Raw genomic sequence first — 17,016 nt, 5'->3', positions numbered from 1 at the left:
TTGAGGCCGAGAAGGGCCGCCCAGGTGTGCGTCTCACTCCAGAGGCCCCACTAGGCAGCAGAGCAGGAGGAGGCTGCACCCTGGGCGCTGTCCTCCCTGGCTGTGTGATTTGGGGTCCCCTCCGAGCCTCCGTCGCTGTACTGACGAGGAAGGTGCCGTGGGGCCAAGGCTAGGGTGTAGAGGTGCCCTGTAGCTGTAGAGTGAGATGCACACGTGGCTGTGCTGTGCACTGCTTTTCTTTTCCCTAAAAATCCCCACGCGGGCCCTCTCAGGCCAAGGGCACCGGGGACAGATGCAGGAACCTGTGGGCCTGCCCTGTCCTCGGGGTCCCCTGGTGGGGGTGGGGAGTGAAGAGGCCCTTGAGGGGCTCCAGAGCACCGTGAGGTCAGCCTGCGCGGGTCGGTCATCTGAGCGCCAAGCCTTGGCAGGAGCGTGTCTTGCTGCCGCAGTGGGCGCCCTCCCGGGCTGTGAACCCGAGCGAGGCGGTGGGAAGACGGTGGGCGGAGCTGGGCCTGGAGGGCAGCACGCGGCCACGCTCAGGCTGGCGGCCCCGTGTCCTCGGAGGGCCCGCGGCGGGTGTGGGGAGGGGCGGGTGTGGGGCTGCAGGGGTGGCCCCTCCACACGCACCTGACTTGCGCCTGCCCCGTGACCTCGGCAGGACCATGATGACGGGGGCGTGGACACCGGCTCCCTGGTGGGGCTGCAGGAAGCCCCTGCACTGCCCCACAAGCGGAGATCTTGGCTGGCCGCCCGGTTCCGGATCACAGCGCACTGGCTGCTGGTGGCCGCTGGGCGGACTCTGGCCATAGTGCTCCTCGCGCTGGCAGGTACCCCCTGGGCAGGGAGCTGGGACCCCACCGCTGGCGGTCACACCGGCAGGGGTCTCGGCAGCCCAGCTCCCCACTGAGCAGCGAGACGGCGGTCAGGCTGCCCAGGCCGGGCGTGACCCTGTGCGCCTTTGCCTGGCCTGCAGGCATCGCCCACCCGTCAGCTTTCTCCAGCGTCTACTTCCTGCTGTTCCTGACCATCTGCACCTGGTGGGCCTGCCACTTTCCCATCAGCCCCCTGGGCTTCAGTGCACTCTGCGTCACGGTGGGCTGCTTTGGCGCCGGCCATCTCCTTTGCCTCTACTGCTACCAGACGCCCCTCGCCCAGTCCATGCTCCCGCCTGCCAGCATCTGGGCCAGGTGAGGGCTCGCCCACGGGGCCCTGGCCCTGCCCGCCTCGCACCCGTGAACTTCCTCGCCGCAGTCAGTAACGCACCTTCTGTGGGCAGGGTGTTCGGGCTCAAGGACTTCGTGCCACCCCCCAACTGCTCCAGCCCCAACGTGCTGGTCCTCAACACCAGCCACGACTGGCCCGTCTACGTGAGCCCCGGCATCCTGCTGCTTCTCTGCTACACCGTGACCTCGCTCCTGAAGCTCCAAGCGCGCCGGCCCGCGGACCGGGTCAGTGCCCAGGCCGGTGCCCTGTGTCCCCGCACCCCTCAGGCCGGGATGGGGGTGCTGAGCTCTCCCCTCCGGCCTCCACAGGGGAAGGAGGCGGCCGGGGGCGACATGGAACTGGAGGTGGAGCTGACCGAGGTGGACCAGCGGCCCCAGGGCCAGGCCAGGGCTCCAGCCCCCAAGGAGGAGGAGGCCACGCAGGTGAGGGGTGCGGACTGAGCGGTGCGGCTGGCGCCCCCATGCCCCCAGGCTCGGCTCACGGGTCTTGGCTCGTCTGCAGCACACGATGGCCGTGCCGCCGGACCCTGAGGACAACTGCATCGTGCACGACCTCACTGGCCACAACCCTGTCCAGCAGCGGCCCCGTGAGTATGATGCGGCCACACGGGTGCTGCCCCCTGGTGGCCTCGCCCGGTCGGCCTGTCCAGCTGCGCACCTCTCTGGGGCTGCCCAGGGCGGGCGCCGTATCTGTGGTGCTCATGGAACCCGAGACCCTGCGGGGGTCTCCAGGCTCCCACCCACTCCCCACCTGCCTCCCAGTCCCCAGAGACCTTGACTGCTCTGCCTTGGGCTGCCTCTGCGGCCCTGGGAGCTGGGCAGACAGTGTCCCCAGGGCAGGGCTCTGGGGTGCTTCTTCCTTTTCCTTTTGTTTTTGTGATGAAGCCTCGATTTCCATTTTACACAGTAGAGGATGAAGCCGCTGGCCTCGGGGGCTGGCGTCTGGGGACGTGGGTGCTCACGGAGCTGGAAGGGGATCAGGGCAATCCCCTCCACCCCATCCCTTCAGAGTCTCGGAAGCCAAGGCCTGGAGAGGGGCGAGGACTGGCCAGGGTCCCACAGCACATTGGGAACAGGGTCGGACAGGAGCCCGGGCCCTTTGCCCGTGTGTTCCTCCCCCAGTGCCCCGTGAGCCTGTGCCAGGTGTGGCCCCCCCTCCACCTAGGCTGTGGCTCCAGCACGCTGTCTGCATTTTCGGGCCACTCGGGTGTAGGCAAGGGGCTCGGGCCTATTGACGTTGGAGTTTCCCCAGCAGGGGTCTCGCCTCCCTGGTGACCCCTGCCCTCACCCCTTAGCGCGCCCCAGGCTGACTGGGCCTAAGGAGACGTCTCCGTTGCACGGCCTGGGCCACCTCATCATGGACCAGAGCTACGTATGTGCCCTCATTGCCATGATGGTAAGGGCGCTGGCCTGGGCCACCCCTCGGGCTGGGGCTTCCCGCGGGCTCCCTCGCGACAGATGGTGTTCTGGTGCCTTGTCACCAGAAGCGGTTGGGGCTGTGACCTGCTAGGCCAAGAGCAGCCCCGGCCAGCCCCCAGCCGCGTGTGTGAGCGTGCCTGGGCAGCTCTCCGGGCCAGCTGGGCAGGTTGGCCTTCCTGTCTGAGCACACACACCCCCGGCCCCGGGGGTCCACCCCCTCATCAGCCTGGGGGAACGGGGTATGGGTGCCGGGCCGGGTGTCCTACCCACGCCCTGGCCGTCCAGGTGTGGAGCATCACCTACCACAGCTGGCTGACCTTCGTGCTGCTGCTCTGGGCCTGTCTCATCTGGACCGTGCGTAGCCGCCACCAGATGGCTATGCTCTGCTCGCCTTTCATATTGCTCTACGGGCTGGCGCTCTGCAGCCTGCGCTACGTGTGGGCCATGGACCTGCGGCCCGAGCTGCCCACCGCCCTGGGCCCCGTCAGCCTGCGCCAGCTGGGGCTGGAGCACACCCGCTACCCCTGCCTGGACCTGGGCGCCATGGTGAGCCTCCTCCCAACCCCCTGCGTGCCTGTGATGACACCACGCTGCCCGTTCAGCTCCTAGTGCCGTGGGCGCTCTGGAGGCCGGAGCCCACGTCTGGTGGTCACCGGGGTCACCCAGCCGGCCCGGAGTAGTTGCTCGAAGAGCGTTTGTTGAGTGAACGAGTGATGATCTCGTGTTCCTGGGGGTGCCATCCCAGCTGCCTGACACGGGCTCTGAGCATCGCACGCGGCCCCTGGGTCTCAGCGGGCGTCTGTGTCTTTGCCGTGCCCCCTTCTGGGACAGGCCATTGCACCTGGACGGCCGTGCTGCTGCCGGTCACGTGTTGGGGGCCTGTGAGTTAGTTATATCTCACTGTGCAAGCCCAGGAGCCTGCAAGTGTGTAAACACCTGTGACCCCGCGTTCACCTGCGGGTCTGTGTGTGGACGAGGTGGTGTGTGAGTGCAGGGGCTGCTGTGTGGGAGCGTGTGCATCTGTGCGTGAACTCGTGCGTGCGTACGAGAGGCTGAGCTTCTGCCTGCAGGGAGGCTGGCGCGCGGGGCCCGGGCAGGCCGCCTTCCTGCTGCGGTCTCACCCCGGCTCCCGCCTCCACCGGCCGGGCTCCACTCAGTGCCGCCGCCCCTGCCCCCCAGCTGCTGTGCACCCTCACCTTCTGGCTTCTGCTGCGCCAGTTTGTGAAGGAGAAGCTGCTGAAGAGGGCGCGGGACCCCGTGGCGCTGATGGAGGTCACTGTGGCCGCCGCAGGTGAGCGGGCCGGGCAGTGGGGGGAGGGGGGAAGGGGCGCGGCGCCTCCCCCACCTGCCCGGTCCTGAAGCTGCACCCCGCTCGCCCCCCCGCCCCCGTCCGGCCCGCAGAGCCCACCCAGACGCGGACACTGCTGCGGAGCCTGGGGGAGCTGGTCAGGGGCGTGTACGCCAAGTACTGGGTCTACGTGTGCGGCGGCATGTTCATCGTGGTCAGCTTCGCCGGCCGCCTTGTCGTGTACAAGATCGTCTACATGCTGCTCTTCCTGCTCTGCCTCACCCTCTTCCAGGTACCGGGGGCGGGGCGCGGGCGGGGCGCGGGCGTGGCGTGGGCGTGCAGGGCCGCGCGGCTGACCTCACCGCGCCTGGCCGTCGGCAGGTGTACTACAGCCTGTGGCGGAAGCTGCTCAAGGCGTTCTGGTGGCTGGTGGTGGCCTACACCATGCTGGTGCTGGTGGCCGTCTACACCTTCCAGTTCCAGGACTTCCCCGCCTACTGGCGCAACCTGACCGGCCTCACGGATGAGCAGTGAGTGTCGGACGCAGGGGTTGGGGGGGCGGCTGCCGCGCTGGCGGCACTGACAGCCCCTCCCGCGCAGGCTGGGGGACCTGGGCCTGGAGCAGTTCAGCGTGTCCGAGCTCTTCTCTAGCATCCTGGTCCCGGGCTTCTTCCTGCTCGCCTGTATCCTGCAGCTCCACTACTTCCACAGGCCCTTCATGCAGCTCACCGACCCCGAGCACCGCCCCCCGCCCAGCGCCTGCACCCTGCGCTGGGCTCACAGGTGCGCCCGTCCTCCCTCCTGGTGCCTGGGGGTCTGCAGAGTGTTCCCTGAGCCCGCACAGGGGAAGGCCGGTCTCGGGCGGGGGTGGAGTCTGTACGGTGAGGGCGGGAGACCCGGAACAGGGTTGAGCTCTCAGCTGCTGCCTGCAGGTGCCGGGGCCTCAGGTACTGGATGTTTTCTCCAACCCGCGGGGATCACGGCGTCAAGCCGGGCCCCACTCTCCCACCTAGTGGCTGCAGCACAGGGGTCCCAGTGCTGGGGTGGGATGGCAGGTGGGGCTTCTCTTGTCTCTGGGGAGGCGGGAATGGGAGGGGCTGCAGGGCACCCCAGGAATGCAGGAGGGAAGGACACTTCAGGGTCCTGTCCCAGGCAGGACACGGTGAGCGGGACCCCCCTGCTGCAGCAAGAGGAAGAGGAGGCGGCACCCAGAGACGAGGGGCTGGGCGTGGCTGGCCCCCACCAGGCCATACAGGTCCCGGAGGGTAAGCTCAAGGTGCCCGGATCTTGAGCCCCGGAGCCCCGTCAGTACACGGGATGGGACGGCCCAGGCCACAGAGGCCCTGTCCCCCGCTCCTCACTGGCCCCCCAACCCCCCAGCCAGCAAGTGGGGCCTGGTGGCTGAGCGGCTCCTGGACCTGGCCGCCGGCTTCTCGGATGTCCTCACCCGCGTGCAAGTGCTCACGCGGCGTCTGCTAGAGCTGCACGTCTTCAAGATGGTGGCCCTGTACACCATGTGGGTGGCCCTGAAGGAGGTGAGTGTGGGCACGCTCAGACACTCTCGCTGGCCTCCCTGGAGCCGGTACCAGCACGTGGCTGCGGATCGTGGGCCCACGGGGAGGGCGCAGCCCTGCCTGCCACTGCTCCGCCGCCACTGCCCGCCTGCCCACAGGTGTCGGTGCTGAACTTTCTGCTGGTCGTGCTGTGGGCCTTCGCCCTGCCCTACCCCCGCTTCCGGCCCATGGCCTCCTGCCTGGCTACCGTGTGGACCTGTATCATCATTGTGTGCAAGATGCTGTACCAGCTCAAGGTTGTCAGCCCCCACGAGTATGCCAGCAACTGCACCGAGGTACGGCCGTTGCTCCAGCTTGGGTGGAGGGACGGATGCAGAGGGCCTGTCCCTGGGGCCTGGGCTTCCTGCGGAGGACCCACTCCCCAGGTTGAGACATCTGGGTTCAGAGATGTGTCCCGACCCGGCTGACTTCCTGACGGAAGTGCAGGTCCTGGCGTGAGGGGCACAGAGGCCTGACGTCTGCTGGAGGGAAGTGTGGGGCTGCTCAGGGAAGCCCACCCACAGATTTCTCTTCACTCTCCCAGCCCCTGCTGGTGGCCTCCCTGTCCCCAAACACCATCCATGTCCCCTTCCCTACTGAGGTGGGTTGGAGGCTGACAGCGCCCCACGTCCCTGGTTGGGGACAGCTGTGCTCCGGCGCAGACCCATCGGAGCTGTGGCTGCAGCGGGGGTGTCGCGTGGGGCTGGCGGTCCCTGGGGTCAGCGTCCGGTTCCTGGTGGGCAGCAGGTGCTGACGCCGCCCCTCCCCCAGCCCTTTCCCAACAGCACGAACCTGCAGAAGACGGAGATCCACGAGTCTTTGCTGTACCGGGGACCCATCGACCCCGCCAACTGGTTCGGGGTGCGGAAGGGCTTCCCGAACCTGGGCTACATCCAAGTGAGTGCGGGGCAGGTGGGCCGGGGCGGGGGTGGGGGGTGGGGGTGGAGTCAGGGGCTGGGCGGGGCCTGACTGGCCACGCCCCCCAGAGCCACCTGCAGATCCTGCTGCTGCTGGTGTTCGAGGCTGTGGTGTACCGGTGCCAGGACTACCACCGCCGCCGGCACCAGCTGGCCCCGCTGCCGGCCCAGGCCGTCTGCGCCGATGGCACCCGCCAGCAGCTCGACCGCGACCTGCCCAGCTGCCTCAAGTACTTCGTCAACTTCTTCTTCTACAAGTTTGGGCTGGAGGTGAGGCAGGCGTCGACTCTCGCCTCCTCCCTGGGCAGGCCTGAGCCACTGGGGGTCGTTGCCACCCTCTGTGGGGCTTTCTGCAATGGGCAGGCCCAGGGCGGGGGGAGGGGGGACCACCGAGGGTGTCAGGTCCTCCAGCTGAGTTGGCCTTGCTTGGAGAGGGGCCTGCGGAGTGAGGGCAGGGGGCTGGGGCCCCGGCTGGAGAGGGGCTCCGTCTCGACTCCGCCATGGTGCCCCTACCTTGGTTCCCCCCACCGTTGAGACGTGTCCAGCCTCTCCGTCCCTCCAGGAGGGTGGCCTGGGCTGTCGTGAGCCTGGGCCATTGCCCCCCACCCTGGGCACAAGCACTACCGCCCGAGGCTGCCCAGAGGCAGAGCCAGGAGGGCTCCTCCCCCGGCTCACTGCGTCCCCATCCTGGTCACCTTGTCCCGCTGTGCCACCCCCAGATCTGCTTCTTGATGGCCGTGAACGTGATCGGACAGCGCATGAACTTCATGGTCATCCTGCATGGCTGCTGGCTGGTGGCCGTCCTCACCCGCCGGCGCCGTGAGGCCATCGCCCGCCTCTGGCCCAGCTACTGCCTCTTCCTGGCACTCTTCCTGCTCTACCAGTACCTGCTGTGCCTGGGCATGCCCCCTGCCCTGTGCATCGGTGAGCAGGGTGGCCTGCGGGCTGGGGTGGGCATGGGGTGAGTTGGGCGTGCGTGGCTGCACCCAACCTGGGCATCCCAGCCCTTGGAGTGGCCTCAGCCCCCTCCTCCCCGTGCATGGACTCTGTGGGCTGCAGTCGTGCTGGCTCCCTCGCTGGCCTCTCCTCACCCTCTGCTTTCTTTTTGCCCAACGTTCTATTTTGAAAACTTTCAAATAACCGGAGAGGTTGGGAGAATAGTCCAAGGAGCAGCTGTATGCTCTTCCCAGGCAAATGGGAGTCAGTCTGGGCTCCACGCTCAGTACAGCCAGGGTGGGGACCCTCTGTGTTCAGGACGGTGACCACACACGGCCGTCCACCCCCGGTCTGATACGCCATCCATACTCAGCAGCCTCGTCCTCAGGGCCACGTCCCTGGTAGCTGTTGGCTTTGACCAGGAGCTGACGGGAGTGCTTGGCCGTCCTCTTCTCCCATCGCCTTTGGTCAGGACTGTCCCAGCCTCTGTCTCTTGTGACCTTGCCAGAGTCAGGCCAGGGGGCTCACAGAAAGCCCTGAACTTAGTTCTGTGGGTTGTGCCCCAGAGCGTAGACACTGGGGAATGCTTGGGCAGGAACGGTCCATGACGGGGAGTCAAGTGGCCATCGGGGCGTTGGGGGCCCCCAGCCCACCCTGTCAGGGGACCAGCGCTCTGCCCCGCGTGTCCACGTCTGCTGACTCTCCTGTTGGCGGAACTTCACAAAATGGACGTTTTTGATTTCTGTTATTCCTGGTACATTTGCTACTTGGCTTCTCTGCGAGGAGCTTTGAATTCTCTCCCTTCCCGCTCTGTTTCCTGTTGTCTTGTCAGTGGGTGCAGGGTTCTGTGTGAGCGCTTTGTAATCCATCCCGCGTTCCCGCTCACGTTCAGAGCGTCTCAGAGGTGCCCGTGGAGCCCTGCAGGCAGGCACTTTGGGGTCCGCATCACTACCTTGGAAGTCAGGCCCCTGCCCTGTGAGAGGCCCCTTTTGGGTCACAGCCCCTGGGTTTCGGCTGAAGAGTAGCAGAAGTGGAGCAGAGTTCCTGAACGTCCTCCACCCAATTTCCCCGACGTGAACGCCAGCCTCTGAAGCGACCCAGCACAGCGACCAAAGTTAAGAACCAAAACGGGGGCCAGGCCACCAACCACGGCCGGAGCCACGGGCCGCATGGCTGTCCCCAGGGGCCCCCACCGCTCTCGGTCCTCGGCCGGCTCCTTGGTCTCCTTTGTCTTTCATCACCTTGAGACTGGGGGGAGCAGGAAGTGGTCGTTTGTAGAACACCCCTCATCCCAGCATCGATGGGTGTTTCTTCCTTAGACCAGGTTAAGCACTTTTGGCAAGAAAACCACAGCCGTGACCTGCCCATCTCGGTGCGTCACGCTGGGGCTGGTGTGTCTCATCGCGGGTGACACCCCTTTTCCGCCAGTCTCGCCGCTGCTCGTCACTGTCGCATGTTCACTTGCAGGGCAAGCTTAGGACCCGGCAGGAGTCTTGTCTCCCTGTAAACTCTCGCCCGCTGGTTTCAGCGCGCTCTGTGGATCCGCCCGCAGGGGCTGTTTGGTTTTCTCACAGTGATTTTGTGTCTCCTGTGGTGATCGATTGGCATCACCTGTAAAGAAGAGCTGTGTCCCTTCTCCCTACTGATCTGTCCGGTTGTTTAATCTGTAGAGAGAGACTCTGGGCCTGTATCCCCAGGCTTCTGCTGCACTCCTGTCGTTGGTGCTGTGTCCACACCGTACCCGCGCTGGCCCTGGGATACGTCCTCAGTCTTGGGTTAGCCGGGTGCTGCTGCCTCAGGAGCCGCCCCCGCCCTGCCCCCATCCCAGGAAGTCGCCCCCCCTCCCCCGCCCCGGAGCCTGGTTCCTTTCCCTGGAGGGTGGAATTCAGAAACCAAGACCTGGGCCCCGGGTGTGCGTGTTGCCATGCCGTGTCACTGCTCCTCTTTCGTCTTGGTGGACAGTGTCTGTGTTCCGTCAAGACGCCGTTTGTAAAGTTACTTGGGGCAGCTCCTTTCTTCCTGGCCCCTCCCGGGAGGCGCGTTATACACGCACTGTCCAATTAGATCACCTGTCAGTCTGCGCTCCGTCCCGGGCTCCCCCAACCATGTAGTAGAATTCACTGTGTGGTGCTGACCAGCATGTAGAGCTGTGTCCGTCCCCAGGTCCCTGCCCCCCTCCCATCCCCAGCGCCCACCCTGGTCTCCATCCCTATGGTTTGCCTTTGGATGGTGTAACCTAGGAGTCTGGTTTATCTCATGAGATGCAGTTAAGGTGTATTGGGCTGTGGCCTGGATGACGCTTTGCTCACGTTCCTTGCTGGGCAGTTTTCCACGGGTTGGGTGCACCAGAGCTGGCTTGACCTTTACCCCCTCGGATGGCACTGGGCCGTTTCCAGGTCTGGGATGTCGGGGATAAGCTCCTGCGGACGTTCGTTCGTTGGGTGGTGCACAGGTGTTTGTGTGGCCGTGGTTTTCAGTTCTCTGGGATGACCACCCAGGGTGGTCCCACTCCTTCACCTCCACGCCAGCACTTGGCATCCACATGGTTTTATTTTAGCCATTCTGGCAGGTGCACAATGAAGCCTCATTCGGGTCCACGCCGACTGTGGCCCACACGTGAGGCTGTGCCCCGCCCACCTGCCCATGTACCCCCTCCCCAGCCACTGGCGCCTGGGGCACATGTCCGTGAGAACTGGGCTCGCTGGTCCTGTGTGCTCTGGAGACTCCGGGTGGGATGGGAGTGGGTGTCCAAGTGACTCCCGGGGACGCTGGGGACGGGTTGGGGTGGTGGGTGATGTGCACCCTCTTCCCACAGACTACCCGTGGCGCTGGAGCCGGGCTATCCCCATGAACTCTGCCCTGATCAGGTGGCTGTACCTGCCGGACTTCTTCAGTGCCCCCAACGCCACCAACCTCATCAGTGAGTCCCCTGGGGCCCCTCGTGCACACACGGCACTGCTGGCCATGCAGGAAGCTGTGCAGGTTCCCGCGGGATAGGTGGCAGGCAGGCGCCGACCCTCCTCCGCGGCCAGCGAGGACTGAATTGTCCAGGCCTTGCAGCCAGTCCAGTCCTACAGTTCCCCGCAGGGGTGTGTTCCGTGAGTGTGCCTGGTCCCACGGGTCCACCTCACATGTGTGCTTCCTGCCACACGGTGTGGGCGCAGGTGTGCACACAGGTATGGATGTGGGGGAGGACACGGGTGTGCAGACTGATGCCACGTGGTGTGCAGTCAGGCTCACGTTGGCCTCACTTCCTGACAGTCGTGTGGTGCACGTAGACCCCCACGTGTACACATGCAGAACGTGTACACAGACGTGTTCCCCAACATCCGTGTGCGCATCCACGCTGTGTGTAGATGCCGGTGTAAACACGCGTGCATGCTTCCGCCCAGGGCCTGGGGGATGAGGGCAATGCCGGGCAGGAAGTGCCCTGCACCCCGTCGTGGGCCAGGCCTCTGTGCGGCCAGCGCTCCCCGGGGCGTGGCGCAGCACGGCACGGCAGTGGCCTCCTGTGTGCCCACAGATGACGTCCTCCTGCTGCTCTGCGCCTCCCAGCAGTGGCAGGTGTTCTTGGCCGAGCGCACGGAGGAGTGGCAGCACGTGGCAGGCGTTAACACTGATCGCCTGGAGCCGCTGCAGGGGGAGCCCAACCCCGTGCCCAACTTCATCCACTGCAGGTGGGCGTCGCAGAGGCCGCACGGCTCCCGGGGCCGACAGACGCGCCTGGGCTCAAGCGGGACTGAGCCAGGACGCGTGCTGCCAGGGGTGTCTCTGTGGCCGGGACGAGGGGCGGATGCTGACCCCGCAGCAGAGGGGCCGCCCGGGAGTTCCCCTGGTCCTGGGCTGCGGCGGAGGCAGCGGTGACCAGGGCCCAGAGTGACGCTCTGCCCGGCAGGTCCTACCTCGACATGCTGAAGGTGGCCGTCTTCCGCTACCTCTTCTGGCTGGTGCTGGTGGTGGTGTTTGTCACGGGGGCCACACGCGTCAGCATCTTCGGGCTGGGCTACCTGCTGGCCTGCTTCTACCTGCTGCTGTTTGGCACCAGCCTGCAGCAGAAGGACACGCGCACCCGCCTCGTCCTATGGGACTGCCTCATTCTCTACAACGTCACCGTCATCGTCTCCAAGAACATGCTCTCGGTGAGCCCGGCCCCCAGCCCCCAGCCCCCGCCCGGGGGCGCCCAGGCTGACCCTCCTCCCGCCTTCAGCTCCTGTCCTGCGTCTTCGTGGAGCAGATGCAGAGCAGCTTCTGCTGGGTCATCCAGCTCTTCAGCCTTGTGTGCACGGTCAAAGGCTACTACAACCGTGAGTGCGCGAGGCAGGCGGCCGGGGCCCCGAGGCGCGTGGGGACGTACGCGGCTTCCAGGACCCTGACCTGGCTGGCGTCCATCCGCAGCCAAGGAGATGCTGGGCCGCGACCAGGACTGCCTGCTGCCTGTGGAGGAGGCGGGCGTCCTGTGGGACAGCGTCTGCTTCCTGTTCCTGCTGCTGCAGCGCCGCGTCTTCCTCAGCTACTACTTCCTGCACGTCTGGGCCGAGCTCCGCGCCACTGCCCTGCAGGCCTCCAGGTGGGCCCCCCGCCGCGCCCCGGGCCGTCCCTCCGTGACGTGGCCCGCCCCCTAGAGGGAGAACCAAGGAGACAGACCCGCTAGGACCTTCTCCATACCCCGGGGGTATGTGGCCTCGGCCCCGGCTCTGCCACCAGCTGGTGTTTTGGGCCGGTTGTGGCCACCGCGCTGGGCTGAGGGCGCATCCCTGCGCTTTGGCTGATGGGCCAGCGGCTCTCCCCCCGCCCCCCCCCAATCTTCTACCCCGTAAGACTGGAGGCTGCGGGAGGATCTCTCTCTCACAGAAGCAGCATGCGACAAGGCGGGTGTTGAGCTCTGTGGGCTGGGCCCCTGCTGCTGTCAGTGAGCAGGACCTGGGACGCCAGGCTGAGCCGGAGCTAATGCCCCACCCCCGTTGTTGCCCCACAGGGGCTTTGGCCTCTACAATGCTGCCAACCTCAAGACCATCGAGCTCCACCGCAGGGCGGAGGAGAAGTCGCTGGCCCAGCTGAAAAGACAGTAGGTGCCGTGTGGGTGGGGCCACGGGCTCTCTGGCCCCGCCCCACCTTGCGCTGAGCCGCCTCCCGCCCTGCAGGATGGAGCGCATCCGGGCCAAGCAGGAGAAGCACAGGCATGGCCGGGCCGGCCGCGGCCACCTGCAGGGCTCCCTGGACCCCAGCCAGGAGTCAGGTGAGTGTGGATGGGCCCCGCGTCCCCACCTGGTGGGGGTGTGTCCACGCCTGGTGGAGCCTGCCTGCATCTGTGCTGTGTGGCATCCCACGGGGCTTCCCGGCCCAACCACCCTGTGCCGCTTGGTCACTCTGTCCCCACGGGCCACGTGGCCAGCCCATGACTGTCCGTCCGCACTTGTGGTCTGTCCTGCCCCCCCCCCCACACACGGCACCACACGTGGCCTGCCCCTTCGCTGCCCTGGGGCCTCCCCGCTGGCTCACGCTCACCCTGCCCCTCCACAGGGCCCGGCAGTGCAGGGGGCTCCTCCTCGCCACGGCCACAGTGGTGGCGACCCTGGCTGGACCACGCCACAGGTACTGCCCCCGCCTGGCCTGCCCTGGCTGCCCTCTCAGAGCTGCTGTGTGCCAGGCAGGCCTCCCGCACCCTGGCCGCCGTCTCCCCCGGGACGGAGGGGGCGCACCCTGCGCTGACCTGGCCAGCACCCCCAGGAGCCCCGTGCGTGGGCTCTCGGGTTCCCTGCTGAGCCTCGCTGTCGTCGGGCCACGTCCCCGACAACACGCTCTGTTGTCTCCTTCCTGACGCGTGGGCTCGGAAGCCTGGACCCCGGCTGCTGGTCGGCACTGCCCCTGCTTTTCTCGCCCTGCCCCCACGCGTTTCTCTCGCCCAGTCTGGTCCCGTGCCACCGCTCCCGCCCGTGCCCCGCACACGTGCCACAGTCCCCCGGCCTGCCGCACACTGCCCCCTGCCCCCGTGGACGTCGCTGGGGGGAGGGTGGTGTGCAGGCCTTGGCCCAGGGTCGCAGGCTGTTGAGGGAGTCCAGCATGGCCAGGCTGTTCCCAGACCCACCCCGAACCGAGGAGACGGACCTGAGGGTCCGGGTGAGGAGGAGGGAGGTGTGGAGCCCAGCCACGGGGGCGGCCGGCTCTCAGTGACCCCTGCCCGCAGTCATCCACTCTGGGGACTACTTCCTGTTCGAGTCGGACAGCGAGGAGGAGGAGGAGGTGCAGCCCGAGGACGCCCGGCCGTCAGCACAGAGCACCTTCCAGGTGAGCACGCAGGCTGGCGGGGCCGCTGTGGCCTGCAGATGGGCTCAGCGTATGCTGGGCACACATTCTCCTGTCCGTCTTCGGGCCCTTGGCTCTCAGCACGGGGCCTGGCGCTGACAAGCAGGACGTGCTGGGTGGGCGGCACGCACCGCCCAGTCCTCTCCCCACAGCTCCGTGGCCCATTTCCTGCCCAGGCGCAGGGAGCTGACGGCCCCCAGCTGGGCCCCCTGGCCCCAGGCTCCTCGGCTAACGGGATCAGGTCAGGGGAGGCCGCGTGCTAACCCGGGGCCCTGGCCTGCAGATGGCGTACCAGGCGTGGGTGACCAACGCCCAGACGGTGCTGCACCAGCAGCGGCAGGAGCGGGCAGGGCAGCTGCCCACGGGTGAGTCCGGCGGCTGGCGGGTTGCAGGGAGGCGGGGCTGCAAGGCGCTGACCAGCACCCCTGTGCCCAGGCGGTGACCCAAGACAGGAGGCAGAGCTGGCAGAGGGCTTGGAGGATGAGGTAGCCGGTGAGTTGGCCCGAGGGCTAGGGGCTGGGGGGCTGGGGGTCTCCCACTAGCCGTCCCTCCAGCACCCGCGTGCCTCGCCCTCGCCGCAGGCCGCAGCCACGTGATGCAACGAGTGCTGAGCACCACGCAGTTCCTGTGGGTGCTGGGCCAGGCGCTGGTGGACGAGCTGACGCGCTGGCTGCACGACTTCACGCGGCACCACCGCGCCACAAGTGATGTGCTGCGTGCTGAGCGCTACCTGCTCACGCAGGAGCTGCTCCGGGTGAGTGGGCCGCCCCCGCCCCGCCCCGCCCCCTGCGCTCCACACCACGCCCACTGAGGGCACCCCCACGCCTTCTCGCCCACCGCGGCTGCCCTGAGCCCCTCGCTGCCCTGCAGGGCGGAGAGGTGCGCCGGGACGTGCTGGATCAGCTGTATGCCAGCGAAGCTGAGATGATCCGTGATGCACTGAGCACTCCATCCAGGTAGGAGCGGGGACCCACCCCACCCCACCCGGCCTGTCTTTGGCCCAGAGTGAGGTCCAGCCCCGGCACCTGGGCTGCCGCACAGGGGCAGGCAGCTGGCTGGGCCCTCATCCACCGAGACCCCGAAGCCCTCCAGGCCCGCCCCAGAGCCTGAGGGGCGCACAGGACACCTTGTGACCCGCCCCTCTTGCAGCGGGCTGGGGGCGGAGGAGCCACAGAGCAGCGTGACGGAGGACATCAGCAGCCCTCTGAGTGCCAGCTGTAACACCCAGAGCAGCGGCGAGGAGACGGTCACCGAGCCCGGGGCTTCCCTGCACGGCTCCTGGGAGCTTCCCGCCAGCGGCCGCGCCAGAACGCGCACAGCCAGCGAGCTGCTCCTGGACAGGTGCGCGGGGAGGGGTGTACGGCGGGAGGGCCGGTGGGCCCAGGCCCGCCTGGTGGCCCCAGAGGCTCTGAGCCTTGTCCCCCCCCCCACCCCCGCAGGTGCCTGCACATCCCGGAGCTGGAGGAGGCCGAGCGGTTCGCGGCGGGACAGGGCCGCGTGCTGCGGCTGCTGGAGGCCGTGTACCAGTGTGTGGCCGCCCACTCGGAGCTGCTCTGCTACTTCGTCATCATCCTCAACCACATGGTCACCGCCTCGGCTGCCTCCCTGATGCTGCCCGTGCTGGTCTTCCTGTGGGCCATGCTGTCCATCCCACGGCCCAGCAAGCGCTTCTGGATGACGGCCATCATCTTCACCGAGGTTGGCATCGCGGCTGGCGGTGGGGGTGGGGGTGGGGGTCGGGGGCTGGCGCCCCACTGACTCCTCTCGCCTGCAGGTCACGGTGGTCGCCAAGTACCTGTTCCAGTTCGGCTTCTTCCCCTGGAACAGCCACGCTGTGCTGCGGCGCTATGAAAACAAGCCCTACTTCCCGCCACGCATCCTGGGCCTGGAGAAGAGCGACAGCTACGTCAAGTGCGACCTGCCGCAGCTCATCGTGCTCTTCTTCCACCGCGCCCAGCTGCTGGTGAGCGCACGCGCCGCGCAGGGCCGCTGCCTCCCGCGCACACACACATGGGCTCGCAGCACACACGGCCGTGCAGGGCCGCCTCTCGCGCGCACACACGTGGGCACACAGCACACACGGCTGCGCGCACGCCCAGCCACCTTGCTCCGAGGCAGGCCGGATGCTGCGAGGCCCAGCGTGGGCCTGGCCACCTCGCCCACGCCATGTGCTGCCCAGTGCTGCCACGCCGGCCTTCTCACCAGCCCCGCACGTCCCTCCACAGTGCTACGGCCTCTGGGACCACGACGAGGACCCTGTCCCGAAGGAGCGTGACAGGGGTGGTGGGAAGGACAAGGCGGCTGAGGAGGAGCCGGCCCTGCTGGGACCCCAGGGGGAGCCAGGGGTGGCCAGGGCCCCCACTGAGGACGACATCCCGGTGGAAGCAAAGGACGGGCCCCCAGAGCCCCGTGACGAGAGGCGCGTCAGCCTGCGTCTCAGAAAGAGGAGGAAGGAGAGCACAGGACCCAGAGGACGGGCAGCCACTGGTACGAGGGCCTGGCCACGTGCAGCCATCGCGGCCCACCTGGTGGAGCCACTGCCCCAGCCGCGTCCCTGACGGCCACTGCTGGTGACCCTCAGTGGGGGGGAGGGGGTCCCTGCACTCAGTCTGGTCTGTGAGGCAGGGCAATCAATAGCAGCCCCTGTGGGGTCTCGGGATGGTCAGGAGTCGGAGCCGGGCCCAGCCCCGTACCGTGGGCTCGGTCAGCAGCGGCTGCTCCCCCCAGAAGGCGAGGACGACAAGGAGGTGGGAGCGGAGGCGGAGGCGGCTGCAGAGAGCGAGGAGAGGCAGAGCCGCCCCTGCAAAAGAGTGAGGGCCCTGGGGCTCCGGCTGCAGAGCTTCTGCCTGTCCCTGTGAGTGACCCGGCCGGGAGCGCCCAGGCCAGGGTGGGTGGGAGGAGTGGGGCCTAGACTGAGGCCGCTCGCCTGCAGGGCCCGGAGCGTGTACTGGCCTGTAAGGCGCTTCTTCCACGACATTCTGCACACCAAGTACCGCGCGGCCACCGACGTCTATGCTCTCATGTTCCTGGCCGACGTCGTCGACTTCGTCATCATCATCTTTGGATTCTGGGCCTTTGGGGTGAGCTGGGTCTCAGGGCCCCCATGAGCACAGCCCCACATCTGCGGCCGCGCCCCTGACCTCTGCTCTCCCGGCCACAGAAGCACTCGGCGGCCACAGACATCACGTCCTCCCTGTCAGACGACCAGGTGCCGGAGGCCTTCCTGGTCATGCTGCTGATCCAGTTCAGCACCATGGTGGTCGACCGCGCCCTCTACCTGCGCAAGACCGTGCTGGGCAAGCTGGCCTTCCAGGTGGTCCTGGTGCTGGCCGTGCACCTGTGGATGTTCTTTATCCTGCCGGCCGTCACCGAGCGGT

General features: G+C 67.3%; 1 protein-coding gene across 6 annotated transcripts in view; it reads left to right on the top strand.

Moving 5' to 3' along the window:
- Positions 1-17,016, top strand: part of PIEZO1 (piezo type mechanosensitive ion channel component 1 (Er blood group)) — a 54,438-nt gene that overhangs the window by 33,889 nt on the left and 3,533 nt on the right. For 2 of the 6 annotated variants that reach the window (XM_022582927.3, XM_022582929.2), the window contains exons 6-42: positions 659-827; positions 974-1,187; positions 1,277-1,448; positions 1,533-1,646; positions 1,726-1,810; positions 2,519-2,619; positions 2,928-3,188; positions 3,822-3,933; positions 4,044-4,222; positions 4,312-4,460; positions 4,531-4,713; positions 5,083-5,195; positions 5,311-5,465; positions 5,603-5,779; positions 6,255-6,380; positions 6,470-6,670; positions 7,120-7,324; positions 10,152-10,256; positions 10,860-11,013; positions 11,232-11,475; positions 11,544-11,640; positions 11,732-11,903; positions 12,312-12,401; positions 12,478-12,572; positions 12,857-12,928; positions 13,521-13,621; positions 13,923-14,004; positions 14,075-14,131; positions 14,221-14,393; positions 14,510-14,595; positions 14,789-14,980; positions 15,079-15,337; positions 15,414-15,602; positions 15,865-16,126; positions 16,367-16,493; positions 16,572-16,719; positions 16,800-17,014. In XM_022582927.3, the coding sequence (XP_022438635.1) occupies positions 659-827; positions 974-1,187; positions 1,277-1,448; positions 1,533-1,646; positions 1,726-1,810; positions 2,519-2,619; positions 2,928-3,188; positions 3,822-3,933; positions 4,044-4,222; positions 4,312-4,460; positions 4,531-4,713; positions 5,083-5,195; positions 5,311-5,465; positions 5,603-5,779; positions 6,255-6,380; positions 6,470-6,670; positions 7,120-7,324; positions 10,152-10,256; positions 10,860-11,013; positions 11,232-11,475; positions 11,544-11,640; positions 11,732-11,903; positions 12,312-12,401; positions 12,478-12,572; positions 12,857-12,928; positions 13,521-13,621; positions 13,923-14,004; positions 14,075-14,131; positions 14,221-14,393; positions 14,510-14,595; positions 14,789-14,980; positions 15,079-15,337; positions 15,414-15,602; positions 15,865-16,126; positions 16,367-16,493; positions 16,572-16,719; positions 16,800-17,014 (5,636 nt within the window). Of the gene's footprint in view, positions 1-658; positions 828-973; positions 1,188-1,276; positions 1,449-1,532; positions 1,647-1,725; positions 1,811-2,518; positions 2,620-2,927; positions 3,189-3,821; positions 3,934-4,043; positions 4,223-4,311; positions 4,461-4,530; positions 4,714-5,082; positions 5,196-5,310; positions 5,466-5,602; positions 5,780-6,254; positions 6,381-6,469; positions 6,671-7,119; positions 7,325-10,151; positions 10,257-10,859; positions 11,014-11,231; positions 11,476-11,543; positions 11,641-11,731; positions 11,904-12,311; positions 12,402-12,477; positions 12,573-12,856; positions 12,929-13,520; positions 13,622-13,922; positions 14,005-14,074; positions 14,132-14,220; positions 14,394-14,509; positions 14,596-14,788; positions 14,981-15,078; positions 15,338-15,413; positions 15,603-15,864; positions 16,127-16,305; positions 16,494-16,571; positions 16,720-16,799; positions 17,015-17,016 lie in introns of all 6 variants that reach the window. The other 4 variants (XM_022582928.3, XM_089903400.1, XM_089903398.1 and 1 more) reach the window with 4 other exon arrangements.

This window comes from Delphinapterus leucas, chromosome 20 (genome assembly GCF_059928025.1).
Source record: "Delphinapterus leucas isolate spDelLeu-1000000601 "Yukka" chromosome 20, BTC_Dleu_Yukka2, whole genome shotgun sequence".
Lineage (NCBI taxonomy): Eukaryota > Metazoa > Chordata > Mammalia > Artiodactyla > Monodontidae > Delphinapterus > Delphinapterus leucas.
Note: the sequence above shows the minus strand (reverse complement) of the source record. Positions and strands in the feature narration are given on the sequence as shown.